This window comes from Oncorhynchus clarkii, chromosome 11 (assembly GCF_045791955.1).
Source record: "Oncorhynchus clarkii lewisi isolate Uvic-CL-2024 chromosome 11, UVic_Ocla_1.0, whole genome shotgun sequence".
NCBI classification, from domain to species: Eukaryota; Metazoa; Chordata; class Actinopteri; order Salmoniformes; family Salmonidae; genus Oncorhynchus; species Oncorhynchus clarkii.
Window position 1 is genome coordinate 13,087,957 of NC_092157.1, and position 17,683 is coordinate 13,105,639.

General features: G+C 43.3%; 1 protein-coding gene across 6 annotated transcripts in view; it reads right to left on the reverse strand.

The window, feature by feature from the left end:
• LOC139420219 (histone-lysine N-methyltransferase 2C-like) overlaps positions 1 to 17,683 on the reverse strand; it is a 229,913-nt gene that overhangs the window by 97,102 nt on the left and 115,128 nt on the right. For all 6 annotated transcript variants that reach the window (XM_071170069.1, XM_071170068.1, XM_071170066.1 and 3 more), the window contains exons 10-11: positions 9,095 to 9,285; positions 3,100 to 3,248 (exon numbers count right to left, since the gene is read on the reverse strand). In XM_071170069.1, the coding sequence (XP_071026170.1) occupies positions 3,100 to 3,248; positions 9,095 to 9,285 (340 nt within the window). The remainder of the gene's footprint in view (positions 1 to 3,099; positions 3,249 to 9,094; positions 9,286 to 17,683) is intronic.

A 17,683-nucleotide genomic window follows, 5' to 3' on the forward strand; every position in this document is an offset into this window, starting at 1 on the left:
CACATAGTCAATGAGACTACAGCACTATTACACATAGTCAATGAGACTACAGCACTACAGCACATAGTCAATGAGACTACAGCACTACAGCACATAGTCAATGAGACTACAGCACTATTCCACATAGTCAATGAGACTACAGCACTACAGCACATAGTCAATGAGACTACAGCACTACAGCACATAGTCAATGAGACTACAGCACTACAGCACATAGTCAATGAGACTTCAGCACTACAGCACATAGTCAATGAGACTTCAGCACTACAGCACATAGTCAATGAGACTACAGCACTACAGCACATAGTCAATGAGACTACAGCACTACAGCACATAGTCAATGAGACTACAGCACTACAGCACATAGTCAATGAGACTACAGCACTACAGCACATAGTCAATGAGACTACAGCGCTATTACACATAGTCAATGAGACTACAGCACATAGTCAATGAGACTACAGCACTATTGCACATAGTCAATGAGACTACAGCACTACAGCACATAGTCAATGAGACTACAGCGCTATTACACATAGTCAATGAGACTACAGCACATAGTCAATGAGACTACAGCACTATTGCACATAGTCAATGAGACTACAGCACTACTGCACATAGTCAATGAGACTACAGCACATAGTCAATGAGACTACAGCACTATTACACATAGTCAATGAGACTACAGCGCTATTACACATAGTCAATGAGACTACAGCACTATTGCACATAGTCAATGAGACTACAGCACTACAGCACATAGTCAATGAGACTACAGCACTATTGCACATAGTCAATGAGACTACAGCACTATTCCACATAGTCAATGAGACTACAGCACTACAGCACATAGTCAATGAGACTACAGCACTACAGCACATAGTCAATGAGACTACAGCGCTATTACACATAGTCAATGAGACTACAGCGCTATTACACATAGTCAATGAGACTACAGCACATAGTCAATGAGACTACAGCGCTACAGCACATAGTCAATGAGACTACAGCACATAGTCAATGAGACTACAGCACTACAGCACATAGTCAATGAGACTACAGCACTACAGCACATAGTCAATGAGACTACAGCACTACAGCACATAGTCAATGAGACTACAGCACTATTCCACATAGTCAATGAGACTACAGCGCTATTACACATAGTCAATGAGACTACAGCGCTATTACACATAGTCAATGAGACTACAGCGCTACAGCACATAGTCAATGAGACTACAGCACTACAGCACATAGTCAATGAGACTACAGCACTATTCCACATAGTCAATGAGACTACAGCGCTATTACACATAGTCAATGAGACTACAGCGCTATTACACATAGTCAATGAGACTACAGCGCTACAGCACATAGTCAATGAGACTACAGCACTATTACACATAGTCAATGAGACTACAGCACTACAGCACATAGTCAATGAGACTACAGCACTACAGCACATAGTCAATGAGACTACAGCACTACAGCACATAGTCAATGAGACTACAGCACTACAGCACATAGTCAATGAGACTACAGCACTATTGCACATAGTCAATGAGACTACAGCACTATTGCACATAGTCAATGAGACTACAGCGCTATTACACATAGTCAATGAGACTACAGCACATAGTCAATGAGACTACAGCACTATTGCACATAGTCAATGAGACTACAGCGCTATTACACATAGTCAATGAGACTACAGCGCTATTACACATAGTCAATGAGACTACAGCGCTACAGCACATAGTCAATGAGACTACAGCACATAGTCAATGAGACTACAGCACATAGTCAATGAGACTACAGCACATAGTCAATGAGACTACAGCACTATTGCACATAGTCAATGAGACTACAGCACTACAGCACATAGTCAATGAGACTACAGCACTATTGCACATAGTCAATGAGACTACAGCACATAGTCAATGAGACTACAGCACATAGTCAATGAGACTACAGCACATAGTCAATGAGACTACAGCACATAGTCAATGAGACTACAGCACATAGTCAATGAGACTACAGCACATAGTCAATGAGACTACAGCACATAGTCAATGTGACTACAGCACATAGTCAATGAGACTACAGCACTATTGCACATAGTCAATGAGACTACAGCACATAGTCAATGAGACTACAGCACATAGTCAATGAGACTACAGCACATAGTCAATGAGACTACAGCACATAGTCAATGAGACTACAGCAGTGGTTCTTAACCCTGGTCCTGGGGACCTAAAGGGGTGGCCATGTTTGTTTTTGCCCTGGGCACGACACACCTGATTACACTAATCAAACAAACGTTTGATGATTCGTTGATTAGTGGAACACCAGGTGTGTAGTGCTAGGTCAAAATCCCTTTTGGGTCCCCGTGACCAGGATTAAGAAACTACAGCAATATTCCACTTAGTCAACAACTAGACTACAGTTATATTCTACATAGTCAACTTGACAACAGTACAACACTGTTCCACATCATATGTACTTGGACTGTGAAGGAAAAACATGTACATATACACGGTCCCAGTCAAAAGTATGGACACACCTGCTCATTCAAGAGTTTTTCTTCATTTGTACTATTTTCTACATTGTGTGCAAATCTGTCATCAAGGCAAAGTGTGGCAACTTTGAAGAATCTCAAATATATTTTGATTTCTTTAACACCTTTTTAGTTATTACATGATTTCATATGTGTTATTTATTCAAAAAAAAAATGTCAAATGTTGTTTTTTTTAAATAAAGAAAAACCCTTGAATGAGTAGGTGTCCAAAAGTTTGACTGCTACTATCTACACATACAGTACCAGTAAATACCCTCAAATAGAAGTTGACATTCTGTACGGTTTCATCTCAAATCCAAATTGAGATCAAATGTTTCATCGGAAACAGTACAGAATGTCAACTTTTATTTGAGGGTATTTTTTTATACATTCTGTATTTGAGGATATTTTCATACATGCCTAATATGTAACATTCACATCCCTAAAATGCTGGCGTATAGAGCCACATTACATATAACACTAGTCCACAAAACTATTCCACATAGTCAACTACACTCCAGATGTGCAGTTTCTGTTCTTACCCATAGTTGGTTCTGGTTCTGGTTCTGTGGGTTCCTGGATGGGGCTGGCTGGGGTTTCCACCATGTCCCTCTGTGTACAGACGTAGTCGGCCTGGGGGTGAAGGTCCAGGTCGCCCCCTGCCTGCTTCTCACACTCCCCATGAAGCCACCTGAGAGAAACAAAAAAAACACCATTAAATCAACAACACAGCTTTACATTACTTCAACTTGTAGCATCAGTGTTTCCCCAATCATTTCTTCTCCCACAATAACCAGCACCATCTCCATATTGTTTACACAAATGTCAGGTTATGACAATATACATAACCCACTAACAATACCCCCACCTGACGTGACTATGACAAAGCAAGAAATATACTATTTTGACTGGAACGCACCACAATCACATGCTCCATCATAACAGTGCAACTTCACTTGTCATCAGTGTGAAGCTGGTCCATCAATCCTTCTTTATACCAGCCTTAGTTATAATTTGATGTCCACCCTGATGCATTAAGCATGACTAAACTGTCTAGTCAGGCAGGTTTGGTTCATCATCAGTCAGACAGCCTCCAGGGCAGCTCTCCCAGAGCGGGGTCTCTAAGCCTGTGGGTTTGCTCTGCCAGCTGTTTCAACTCTCTCACTCTCCTCCACTCCTCCTCCCTTTTCTCGCACCCTCTCTTACTCTGCCTTGCTCCCTCTCCCTCTCCCGTCTCTCCCCTTCCCTCTCTCCAGATGAATTCTCTGTGTCGCGCTGCAGCAGGTTTGTCCCAGTAGGGTGCAGCCCGACTGTCTCCTGCTCCATTTTCTCTCCGGCTCTCCCTGCCTGCTGTAATTACATTTCTGCACAGGCATCAGGGCAGGGCAGCCGGCTGTGTCGAAAGGACCCCCGAGTGAGTGTCCGTGGGAGGTAGAGAGTCATTATGGGGAATTGGGCTACTCCAGCGACTCCCAAGCTCTGGCTACTTCAAAAAGACGGACCAGTTTGAGTTCAATTAGAGTTTCAGTGGGGAAACTGGCAAAAAGCTGAGTCAGTGTGATTACTATGCAAACACACCAATGCAGTTCATCGATGGTAATACATCCCAGTGTGTTAGGGGAACATTAGGATGACTACCAGAGAAGTGGCTACGTGAGCCCTACTCGGCAATGTGAGTAGGCTTCGTCATACTTATGAGGGACCTCTTAGAGAATGGCCATGTCATCCCTTTCCCGGGAGCTGGTGTTAATGCTACTGTTAAAACGATCCACAATAACAATGCAGAACTGGCCTTGTGAATACTTCGTGAATAACCTATGGCTGCCACAGTTTTCCCACTCCCCAATACAAAATGCCTAAAACAGCACATCAAGTGTGGTTCCACTGTAAGGGTTGATATGAGTTTGCAGCTTCCATCTACTTCCCTGGACCCCAGGAAGTGTCTAGAACAGTGAAAATTGTGTGTGACCCTCAGGCGACTTGCTGGACCTTGGATAAACCAATCCATTCGCCACAGCGGTTTTTACTTTACACAACCCCTTATCACAAAGCCATCACTGTGCCACTGACCGCATGAGCTCTGGGTTGCCGTAATGACTTGTGGTCGGCGTGGGCAACAATTACTCTGTTGTGGAAATATTTTGGCGCTCAGCAGGGCTGTCAAATCCAGCTCTGTGATTGGTTAACAATAGTGGTTAGTGTAGAGGCCCCGTAGCCAGTAATCTACAGATTTATCTTTTCGGTGACCAGGATTGGCTGGAGCGGTGAGCCAGTTGTTAACCTGAAGATGACCTTTGGTATTGAACATTTGTACGATGTGAAACGTGTGAGAAACCAACTAAACTAACCTAAGCTAAGTATGTAACGCTACGTTTCCCTGTCTGTGAAACTTCAACAAACTAAAGTTTAATATATTGAAGATCAAATATTTGTCACATGCGCTGAATAAAACAGGTGTAGACCTTACCGTGAAATGCTTACTTACAGGCACTTAACTCTATTTCTTAAACTGCATTGTTGGTTAAGAACATTTTTACTAAATAAACTAAAGTAAAAAATAAAACAAAATAACAATAACAAGGCTATATACAGGTGGTACCGGTACAGAGTCAATGTGCTGGGGGTGGAGTTAAAGTGACTATGCATGGTTAATAAACAGAGTAGTAGCAGTGTAAAAATGGGGGGGGGGGGGCGCAATGCCAATAGTCCGGGTAGCCATTTGATTAGCTATTCAGGAGTCTATTGGCTTGGGGGTAGAAGCTGTTAAGAAGCCTTTTGGACCTAGACTTGGAGCTCTCTCCCAGTCTATGACTAGGGTGGCTGGAGTCTTTGGCAATTTTTAGGGCCTTCCACTGACACCGCCTGGTATAGAGGTTCTGGATGGCAGGTAGCTTGGCCCCAGTGATGTGCTGGGCCGTACGCACTACCCTCCGTAGTGCCTTGCGGTCGAAGGCCAGGCAGTTGCCATACCAGATGCTCTCGATGGTGCAGCTGTATAACTATTTGAAGATCTGAGGATCCATGCCAAATCTTTTCAGTCTCCTGAGTGGGAATAGGCATTATAGTGACTTCTTCACGGCTGTCTTAGTGTGGTCGGAGCATGATAGTTTGTAGGTGATGTGGACACTTGAAGCTCTCAGCCTGCTCGAATACAGCCCTGTCGATGAGAATGGGGGCGTGCTCGGTCCTCCTTTTCCTGTAGTCCACAATCATCTCCTTTGTCTTGATCACGTTGAGGGAGAGGTTGTTATTCTGGCACCACATTGTCAGGGCTCTGACCTCCTCCCTATAGGCTGTCTCGTCGTTGTCGGTGAGCAGGTCTACCACTGTTGTGTCGTCTGCAAACTTAATTATGGTGTTAGTGTCATGCCTGGCCATGCAGTCGTGGGTGAACAGGGAGTACAGGAGAGGACTGAGCACGCACCTGTGGGAAGCTCCAGTGTTGAGGATCAGCGTGGCAGATGTGTTGCTACCTACCCTCACCACCTGGGGGCGGCCATTTAGGAAGTCCAGGATCCAGTTGCCGAGGGAGGTGTTTAGAACCAGGATCCTTAGCTTAGTGATGATCTTTGAGGGTACTATGGTATTGAACGCTGAGCTGTAGTCAATGAATAGCATTCTCACATAAGTGTTCCTTTTGTCCAGGTGGGAAATGGCAGTGCAATAGAGATTGCATCATCTGTGGATCCGTTTCGGCGTTATGCAAATTGCAGTGGGTCTAGGGTTTCTAGGATAATGGTGTTGATGTGAGCCATTACCAACCTTTCAAGGCACTTCATGACTACAGACGTGAGTGCTACGGGTCTGTAGTCATTTAGGCAGGTTGCCTTTGTGTCCTTGGGCACAGGGAGTATGGTGGTCTGCTTGAAACATGTTGGTATTAAAAATACTTAATCAGGGACATGTTGAAAATATCAGTGAAGACACCTGTCAGTTGGTCAGCACATGCCCGGAGCACAGGTCCTGGTAATTCGTCTGGCCCCGCAGCCTTGTGTATGTTGACCTGTTTAAAGGTCTTACTCACCTTGGCTACGGAGAGCGTGATCACACAGTCGTCCGGAACAGCTGATGCTCTCATGCATGCCTCAGTGTTGCTTGCCTAGAAGTGATTTAGCTTGTCTGGTAGGCTCGTGTCACTGGGCAGCTCACGGCTGTGCTTCCCTTTGTAGTCTGTAATAGTTTGCAAGTCCTGCCACATAAGACGAATGTCGGAGCTGGAATAGTATGATTCAATCTTAGCCCTGTATTGACGTTTTGCCTGTTTGACGGTTCGTCACAGGGCATATCAGGATTTAATTTAAGCTTCCGGGTTAGAGTCCCCCTCCTTGAAAGCGGCAGCTCTGTGCGAATGTTGCCTGTTATCCATGGCTTCTGGTTGGGGTATGTACGTACAGTCACTGTGGGGACGACGTCCTCGATGCACTTATTGATAAAGCCAGTGACTGATGTGGTGTACTCCTCAATGCCATCGGAAGAATCCTGGAACATGTTCCAGTCTGTGATAGCAAAACAGTCCTGTAGTTTAGCATCTGCTTCATCTGACTCTTCATCTGAGTCACTGGCGCTTTCTGCTTTAATTTTTTGCTTGTAAGCAGGAATCAGGAGGATAGAGTTGTGGTCGGATTTACCAACTGGAGGGCGAGGGAGAGCTTTGTACGCGTCTCTTTGTGTGGGGTAAAGTTGATCTAGATTTTTTCCCCCTCTGGTTGCATATTAACATGCTGGTAGAAATTAGGTAAAATGGATTTAAGTTTCCCTGCATTAAAGTCCCCACCCACTAGGAGCGCCGCCTCTTGCTGAGCATTTTCTTGTTTGCTTATGGCCTTATACAGCTCGTTGACTGCCGTCTTAGTGCCTGCATCGGTTTGTGGTGGTAAATAGACAGCTCCGAAAAATATAGTTGAACTCTCCTTGTAAATAGTGTGGTCTACAGTTTATCATGAGATAATCTACCTCATGCAAGCAAAACCTCAAGACTTCCTTAATATTAGATTTTGTGCACTAGCTGTTATTTAAAAATAGACACAGACCGCCACCCCTTGTCTTAACCGAGGCAGCTGTTCTATCTTGCCATTGGACCAAAAACCCAGCCAGCTGTATGTTATCCATGTCGTCGGTCAGCCACAACTCGGTGAAAAATAAGATATTACAGTTTTTAATATCCCGTTGGTAGGATAGTCTTGATCGGAGCTCATCCATTTTGTTATCCAACGATTGCACGTTGGCTAATAAAACTGATGGTAGATGGGGATTACTCACTCGCCATCGGATCCTTACAAGGCACCCCGACCTACGTCCCTGATATCTAGTCTCTTCTTCATGGGAATAGATTTGGGCCTTGTCGGGTGTCTGAAGTAAATCCTTCGCGTCTGACTCATTAAAGAAAATATCTTTGTCCAGTACGAGGTGAGTCATCGCTGTCCTGATATCCAGAAGCTCTTTTCAGTCATAAGAGACGGTGGCAGAAACATTACGTACAAAATAAGTTTAATAAGTTTAAAAATATATATTTTAACCTTTATTTAACTAGGCAAGTCAGTTAAGAACAAATTCTTATTTACAATTAAGGCCTAACCAGGCCAAACCCTAATGACGATGGGCCAATTGTGCGAAGCCCTATGGGATTCCCAATCACGGCCGGTTGTGATACTGCCTGGGATCGAACCATGGTCTGTAGTGACGCCTCTAGCACTCAGATGCAGTGCCTTAGACCGCTGCGCCACTCAATCACACATAATGAGACAGATGATACAATCTGCGTACACAGAGACACTTAAAGAGGACCCTTGGGAACCCATTTGGCAGATACAGTATAATACACCACTCACTGATACATGTAAGCCTGGTCCCAGATCTGTTTGTGCTGTATGACCCCTTATGTGAAAAATGACAATGACCAAAACACTAACAGAATTGGGACCAGGCTAGTCACATACAAAATAAATGTTATAAACTGGGTGGTTTGAGCCCTGAATGCTGATTGACTGACAGTCGTGATATATATTTTTTATTTTACTAGGCAAGTCAGTTAAGAACAAATTATTTTTTTCAAAAACGGCCTAGGATCTCTGCCTTATTCAGGTGCAGAACGACAGATTTTTACCTTGTCAGCTCGGGGATTCGATCTTGCAACCTTTCGGTTACTAGTCCAACGCTCTAACCACTAGGCTACTTGCCGCCCCAGGTATCAGACCGTATACCATGGCTATGACAAAATATTTATTTTAACTGCTCTAATTTCGATGGTAACCAGTTTATAATATCAATAAGGTACCTAGGGGATAAGGCAATAAGGAACCTAACAGAGCTTAGCAGTGGAATACTATCACTGTCTGTCACAGCTAAGGGGTGTGTCCAGGCACTCCGCGTTGCGCTGGGCATAAGAACAGCGCTTAGCCATGGTATATTGGCCATATACCACATACCCCTCGAGTTTTATTGCTTAATTACAGCTCTGCTGTGTATCAGCTCATTGTCTTGCATTCCCTCAGCAGAATTCTGTAACATAATCAACAGTAACCACGGAATGAGGCGTACCTTTTGCAGGTATGGCAGTTGAGGAGGTCATCCTTGGGGACGTCGCTGTGGCCCTGGCCCCTCCCACACAGCGGACACGACAGGGCGGGGGCGGGCTCCTCCGGTCGCGTGTGGCAACTCTCACACAGTGTGATGTTGTGGCCCCAGTGGCCTGCCTGCCTGACTCCGCACTGAGAACACACCCGACAGTTCTGGAGAGGGAGAGACATGCTACATTAGTTACATTACTACATGGATTCATTGCCTTCCAGAACATTTCAACATTTGTCTTTTCATTGTCTAACAACCCAAGTTTGGAGTTGCAAAACTATAACGTGAAAAAGACATTATTTGAAAAATACTTTTCCCGGTGGCTATAGAATGCTTAGCTACATGGCAACAGAACGGCCATAGATAACATAGAAAGTAATGACTTTATTTCTGCCAAACACCTTCAAAACTTTTGCCAACTGACCTCACTTTGTTATGAAGCATGAAATTGTTCTGTTTGAATGTTTGCTGAAAAGGTAACACATCAGAGGTCTAAACTAATTGACATTTATTTACATTGTAATGTTAGTAATTAACACTGATACAACACTTGACATCTTTACGACAGCCATTTCAAATACTTTTTCACTGCATTGAGTTACGAAATATCAGAATTAACATCAATCTCCCCAACGCATCTTTAAGAATATGCCTCCCTCTATGCAATGAGCATGTGATCAGCCGGCTGGAAATTTCATTACGCCTTCAAAAGTCCCACTTCAAGCTCATTGAGTAGCGTTCAAAAGGAGCAGCATCATTCCCGGATTTTGTCGGCGAGGAGGAGGAACAAGCTCATTCTAAAGCTTCTCTGTGAAAACACCCACAACACTCAAACCCTCCCCTTCTAAAGCTCAGACCCCCACTGGCCTAGTACAGTAACAAGCCACCACTCTGGCCTGGGTCCAGTGGCCTGCTCATGTCCAACAGTGGGGGAGAGAGTTGGTGAATACTATCACTGTCTGTCAGGTCCTGCCTGTGGGACCGGGGAAGGAGGGAGAGGAAGAGATAAATGCCCACCCGTCCATCCTAAGGAAAGTAAGTGCCTGTCTGGGATTTGGAAGAAGATGGGGATAAGGTGGGGGAGGGGTGAGTGTGTGTGTTAGCAGGCCTCAGATAACTCAATTTGCCATGGCAGCACAGTGTGTGTTTTGTCACAGTGAGCAGTGGACAGACAGGGATTAATGAGATGGGGTGGTGGAGTTTGGGTGTAGGCTATGCTCAAACCCTACACTCCAACCCGAGTACTCCGTTCTGTCACCTCTGGTCTCATAGCCCTCCGACCCCTACGGGCGGGCAGCTCTCTGTACTGGCACCAAGCTCTTCCCTGTCCTGGCACCCCAACGGTAGAACCAGCTTCCCCCTGAAGCTAGGACAGCAGAGTCCCTGCCCATCTTCAGAAAACATCTAAAACCTTACCTCTTCAAAGAGTATCTTAAATAATCCCACAGCAACCCCCCCCCCCTTCACACACACACACACACATACACAATTGCATATATATATTTTTTTTTAAGGCCTTTTATGAACTAACACCCCACTTGAATCTCTTCCCTTTTACTAGCACTGCCTATGCTGATAGCTACCTTGAGTAAAAATGTACTGCCTATGACTGTGATATGTGGTTGTCCCACCTTGCTATCTTAAGATGAATGCACTAAGTCGCTCCGGATAAGAGCATCTGCTAAATGACTAAAATGTAAAATATTTAGAGTGAAAGAAAGAGGGGGAGAAAGGGGGACAGAGAGAGAGAGGCAGACAGAGAGAGAGAAAGGGAGACAGAAAAAGAGCGAGAGAGAGAGAGAGAGAGAGAGAGAGAGAGAGAGAGAGAGAGAGAGAGAGAGAGAGAGAGAGAGAGAGAGAGAGAGAGAGAAAGGGGGACAGACAAAGAGAGCAAGAGAGAGAGAAAGAGGGGGAGAAAGGGGGACAGAGAGAGAGAGGCAGAGAGTGAGAGAAGGGGGACAGAGAGAGAGAGGCAGAGAGAGAGAGAAGGGGGACAGAGAGAGAGAGGCAGAGAGAGAGAGAAGGGGGACAGAGAGAGAGAGAGGCAGAGAGAGAGAGAGAGAGAGAGAAGAGGGACAGAGAGAGAGAGGCAGAGAGAGAGAGAGAGAGAATGGGGACAGAGAGAGGCAGAGAGAGAGAGAGAGAGAAGAGGGACAGAGAGAGAGAGGCAGAGAGAGAGAGAATGGGGACAGAGAGAGAGGCAGAGAGAGAGAGAGAGAGAGAGAATGGGGACAGACCGAGAGAGAGAGAGCTAGAAAGAGGGGGAGAAAGGGGGACAGAGAGAAAGGCGACAGGAAAGCAACACAATTGTACCCAACCAAATCATGAGAAAAAAAAGATAATTATTTTTGTTAATGTGTCAAGTAATTTAACAAAAAAAAAACAGAGCAAACTAGAATGCTATTTGGCCCTAAACAAAGAGTGCACAGTGGCAGAATACCTGACCACTGTGACTGACCCAAACTTAAGGAAAGCTTTGACTATGTACAGACTCAGCGAGCATAACCTTGCTATTGAGAAAGGCCGCCCTAGGCAGACATGGCTCTCAAGAGAAGACAGGCTATGTGCACACTGCCCACAAAATGAGGTGGAAACTGAGCTGCACTTCCTAACCTCCTGCCCAATGTATGACCATATTAGAGAGACATATTTCCCTCAGATTACACAGATCCACAAAGAATTCAAAAACACACCCAATTTTGATAAACTCCCATATCTACTGGGTGAAATATCAGTGTGCCATCACAGCAGCAAGATTTGTGACCTGTTGCCACAAAAAACAGGCAACCAGTGAAGAACAAACACCATTGTAAATACAACCCATATTTATGCTTATTTATTTTCCCTTGTGTACTTTAACCATTTGTACATTGTTACAACACTGTATATATACATAATATGACATGTGTAATGTCATTATTATTTTGAAACTTCTGTATGTGTAACGTTTACTGTTAATTTTATTGTTTATTTGACTCTTGTATATTATTTACCTCACTTGCTTTGGCAATGTTAACACGTTTCCCATGCCAATAAAGCCCCTTGAATTGAATTAAGAGAGCGAGACCGAGACAGACAGTGAGAGAAAGAGGGGGAGAAATAGGGACAGACAAAGAGAGAGAGAGAAAGAGGGGGAGCTGGTGGCCAGCTTCTGGTCAGAGGCATGGGATCAGAGAGAGGCATATCTATCCAATTAATGTGGCAGGTTAGGAGAATCCCTGCAATCCCTACCACTCTCATACCACTGCTGGCCGGGTGAAGAGGGGGATGTGAAATGATGGATTAGCTCAGATTACATCCCAATCTCTTCACCTTGTGAACTAATTCACTTAATTTGTTTTATTTATTTAACTAGGCAAGTCAGTTAAGAACAAATTCTTATTTACAATGACGGTCTACCCTGGCCAAACCATAACCTGAGCCAATTAATTGAGCGCTGCCCTATGGGACTCCCAATCACGGCCAGTTGTGATACAGCCTGGAAATAAACCAGGATCTGTAGTGACACCTCTAGCACTGAGATACTGCGCCACCCAGGGGCCCAAAACTAAGTAAAATGGGTGAATGAAAACTAAAATGTTGGTTTGAAAGATAGAAGTTTGAAACTAAGAAATCCTCACAAGTCTTCCAGAATGCAATAACAAAAATAATAATGTTCACCTATACAATAATGTAAAGAGGTTGGGGCCATCTTAGCCTTGGGCACTCACCGCTCCCTCCATTTTAGGAAGCAAACATAGCCAAAAACCTACTTGTTATGACTTAATACAGAGCTTAATAGCAGAGATGAACGCTTGGGTGCTTGCAAACCCTCACTGCAACCCACAGCAAAGCAGAGAGAACACACTGTATTGTTGATGATTGAGGTCTGTATCGCCTCCCTCCCGCGGCCAAAAAGACGCTACAAAGAGGCACTAAAAGGCCCGAAAGCTATTTTCAACCATCGGATAAAAACAGCTGGGAGACTCTTAAGGGACAGTGGAGAGATGGAGAGATGTGGAGAGAGGGGGAGGGGGGGGGGGTGGAAGAATGAGGGGAATGGGGATAATGTGAAACAGCCGGGAGACTCTTCGGGGGACAACAGAGATAGAGGGGGAAAAGAGAGACAGTGAGAGAGAGAGAGAGAGAAAGAGCGGGGAGGAATGGAAAACAGAAAGAGGAGGCCGGGGAGGGGTGAAAACAGTATCACTGTAAACAAGGAGACGTGATTTGAAGAGAGCTTCACATAAAAGCTCTTGTTCGTTCAGAGCTTATTCTCACCGCCACATTTTCCTCCCCGGTGAGGTAAATTGACAGCACTTTATTCCTCATACAAATACAGTGCCTTCAGAAATTATTCACACCTTCTCCATATTTTGTTGTTACAGCCTGAATTTAAAATGTATTAAATTGAGATTTTGTCACTGATTAACACCATGTCAAAGTGGAATTTTATTTGTCGAAAATGTTCTTATTATTAAAAGAAATAGACTGAAAACATTTCAGCTTTACAAGTATTCAATCCCTTTGTTATGGCAAGCCTAAATAAGTTCAGGAGTAAACAAGTCACATAATACTTTGCATTGACTTACTCTGTGTGCAATAATAGTGTTTAAAATGATTTTTGAATGACTACGCCATCTCTGTACTCCACACATATAGATAATTGTAAAGTCCCTCAATCGAGTTGTGAATTTCAAGCACAGATTCAACCACAAAGACCAGGGAGGTTTTCCAATGCCTCGCAAAGAAGGGCACCGATTGGTAGATGGGTACAAATAAAAAAGCAGACGCTGAATATTCCTTTGAGCATGGTGAAGTTATAAATTAGACTTTGCCTGCTGTATCAATACATCCAGTCACTACAAAGATATAGGCATCCTTCCTAAATGATTTGACAAAGAGGAAGGAAACTGCTCAGGGATTTCACCATGAGGCCGATGGTGATTTTAAAACCAGTACAGAGTTTGATGGTTGTGATAGGAGAAAACTGAGGATAGATCAACAACATTGTAGTCATGCCACAATACTAACCTAAATGACAGTCAAAAGAAGGACGCCTGTACAGAATACAAATATTCCAAAACATGCATCCTGTTTGCAACAATGCAGTTAAGTAATTCTGCAAAAAATGGTGTCAAAGAAATCTACTTTTTATCATGAATACAAATCGCTATGTTTGGGGCAAATCCAACACAATAGATCACGGAGTACCACTTCATATTTTCAATCATGGTGGTGGCTGCCTCATGTTGGTCATGGGCAAGGTCTAGAGAGTTTCTCTTTAATAAAAAATACATGTAATACAGCACAGACAAATTCACCTTTCAGCAGGACAATAACCTAAAACACAATGCCAAATCTACACTGGAGTTGTTTACCAAGAACACAGTGAATGTTCCTGAGTGGCCTAGTTAAGTGTTGACTTAGGACTTTCTGTTTAGCAATGACCAACAAGCAACTTGACAGAGCTTGAAGAATGTTTAAAAGTAATAAATGGGCAAATATTGTACAATCCATGTGCGCAAACCTCTTAGAAACTTACCCAGAAATACTCTCACCTGAAAACCCTACAAAAGGTGCTTCTAACATGTATTGTCTCAGGGGGGTGAATACTTATCTATTCAAGATATTATTTAAAAAAAATAAGTATGAAAAATAAAACAGGGGTAAATTATAATATACAGTCATTATTGCTCATAATTGACCGCTACCTTTGTGAGAAAAACTAAACAAAACCTCTTTCTCTGAGCAATTTTATTAGTATACAAATAAATAATTCAAATATTGAGCTATATTGTATGCCAATTGTTTGGGGGAAATTACATTATTTCATACTAATAAAATTGCTCAGAGGTAGAAATTGTGATTGCTTATTTTCTCAAAAAAGGTAAGGGTAAATGATTTACACCCATAAAGATATGAATAAATTAAAACAGCCAAAAGTGTAGTATTTGGTCGCATATTCCTAGCACACAATTATTACATCAAGGTTGTGAATTTACAAACTTGTTGGATGCATTTGCAGTTCATTTTGTTTGTGTTTCAGACAATTTTGTGCCCAATAGATATGAAATGGTAAATAATGCAGTTCATTTTTATGCATTTCTCACTTTTACTATAAATAAGAATATACTATGTTTCTAAGAACTTCCAAATTAAAATGTCAACACTACCATGATCCCGGATGAACCTGAGTGAACCGTGAATAATGATGAGTGAGAAAGTTAAAGGGTCAAATGATGATAATGATGTTGCAAATTAAAAGAAAATGTTATTTGTCACATGCTTCGTAAACAGCAGATGTGAGCATGCAATATAGCTCAGAATTTGAATGATTTATTTTACATATTCATTATTAATCATCTTTATCAACGGTGTCAATCATTTCAGACATCAATGTATTTTGCTAGGTTATCATCAATGCGCTATTGAAAATTCTGTTTTACCGTGATAAAAAGGTAAGAAACAGGGGCCTCCCGGGTGGCGCAGTGGTCTAGGGCACTGCATCGCAGTGCTAGCTGTGTCAGCAGACTCTGGGTTTGAGCCCAGGCTCTGACGCAGCCGGTCGCAACCTGGAGGTCCATGGGGCAATGCACAATTGGCCCAGCGTCGTCTGGGTTGGGGAGTGTTTGGCCGGTAGGGATATACGTGTCTCATCGCGCATTAGCGACTCCTGTGGCAGGCCAGGCGCAGTGCACGCTTACCAGGTCGCCAGGTGCACGGTGTTTCCTCCTCTGTGTTAAGAAGCACTGCGGCTTGGTTGGGGTGTGTTTCGGAGGACGCATGGCTTTCGACCTTCGTCTCTCCCGAGCCCGTACGGGAGTTGTAGCGATGAGAAAAGATAGTAACTACTAACAATTGGATACCACGAAATTGGGGAGAAAAGGGGGTAAAATTTAAATTGTAAAAATAAAAAATATAAAAGTAAGATACCGGAAACTACTCATCTGGCAACCTGCTGAACGGATGTCATTTCAATTGTTCAGGTTCACCATCAGCAATAGTTTGGGTAAAGTTGATTATTTCATTTGTGAGGCGCACTACATGGCCAAAGCGGGATGAGAAAAGAAGCCCAATAAAAACTTCCAAACGGCCAAACTATAAATATTCATACATTACTAGCTCAAACACCTAATCTGCAAAAATGACAAGTTAATTAGTGGGTGATGGTGATTTCAGAAGCAAAGTGGGGGGACAAAAAATATAGGCTACATTGCCCTCCCTAAACTGATAGTGGTGGTCATCTGGTGGTAGATGCCTAGTCTCCCTTATGGCTCAGATCAGGTGCCTACAAAGTTCATACACATACATAATAATAATTATTTATTATTATTTTTAACGCACAAACAAAAACCATCAAGCGCTATGATGAAACTGGCTCTCATGAGGACCGCCACAGTAAAGGAAGAGTTTCCTCTGATGCAGAGGATAAGTTCATTAGAGTTACCAGCTTCAGAATGCAGCCAAAATAAATGCTTCAGAGTTCAAGTAACAGATACATCTCAACATCAACTGTTCAGAGGAGACTGCGTGAATCAGGCCTTCACGGTCAAATTGCTGCATTGAAACCACGACTAAAGGACACCAATAATAAGAAGAAACTTGCTTGGGCCAAGAAATACGAGCAATGGGCATTAGATCGTTGGAAATGTGTCCTTTGGTCTGATGATTCCAAATTTGAGATTTTTGGTTCCAACCGCTGTGTCTGAAACGCAGAGTAGGTGAACAGATGATCTCCGCATGTGTGGTTCCCACCGTGAAGCATGGAGGAGGTGTGATTGTGTGGGGGTACCTTGCTGGTGACACTGAGTAATTTATTTAGAATTCAAGGCACACTTAACCAACATGGCTACCACAGCATTCTGCAATGATATGCCATCCCATCTGGATTGCGCTTAATGGGACAATCATTTGTTTTCAACTGGACAATGACCCAAAACACACCTCCAGGCTGTGTAAAGGCTATTTGACCATGAAGGAGAGTGGTAGTAATGGAATTCTGCATTAGATGACCTGGCTCCACAAATCACCTGACCTCAACCCAATAGAGATTTGGGTTTGGGATGAGTTGGACCACAGAGTGAAGGACAAGCAGCCAACAAGAGCTCAGCATATGTGATAACTCCATCAAGACTGTTGGAAAATAATTCCTTATGAAGTAGGGTGAGAGAATGCCAAGAGTGTGCAAAGCTGTCATCAAGGCAAAATGTCGGGGCGGCAGGGTAGCCTAGTGGTTAGAGTGTTGGACTAGTAACCGGAAGGTTGCAAGTTCAAATCCCCTGACAAGGTACACATCTGTCGTTCTGCCCCTGAACAGGCAGTTAACCCACTGTACCTAGGCTGTCATTGAAAATAAGAATTTGTTCTTAACTGACTTGCCTAGTTAAATAAAAGTGTAAGGCAAAATGTGACTACTTTGAAGAATCTCAAATATAATTTAACACTTTTTTGGTTATTCCATGTGTTATTTCATAGTTTATGTCTTCACCATAATTCTACAATGTAGAAAATAGTAAAAATAAAGACAAACCCTAAAATGAGCAGTTCACGTTTGAACTGGAATTGTTCCTAAAGATT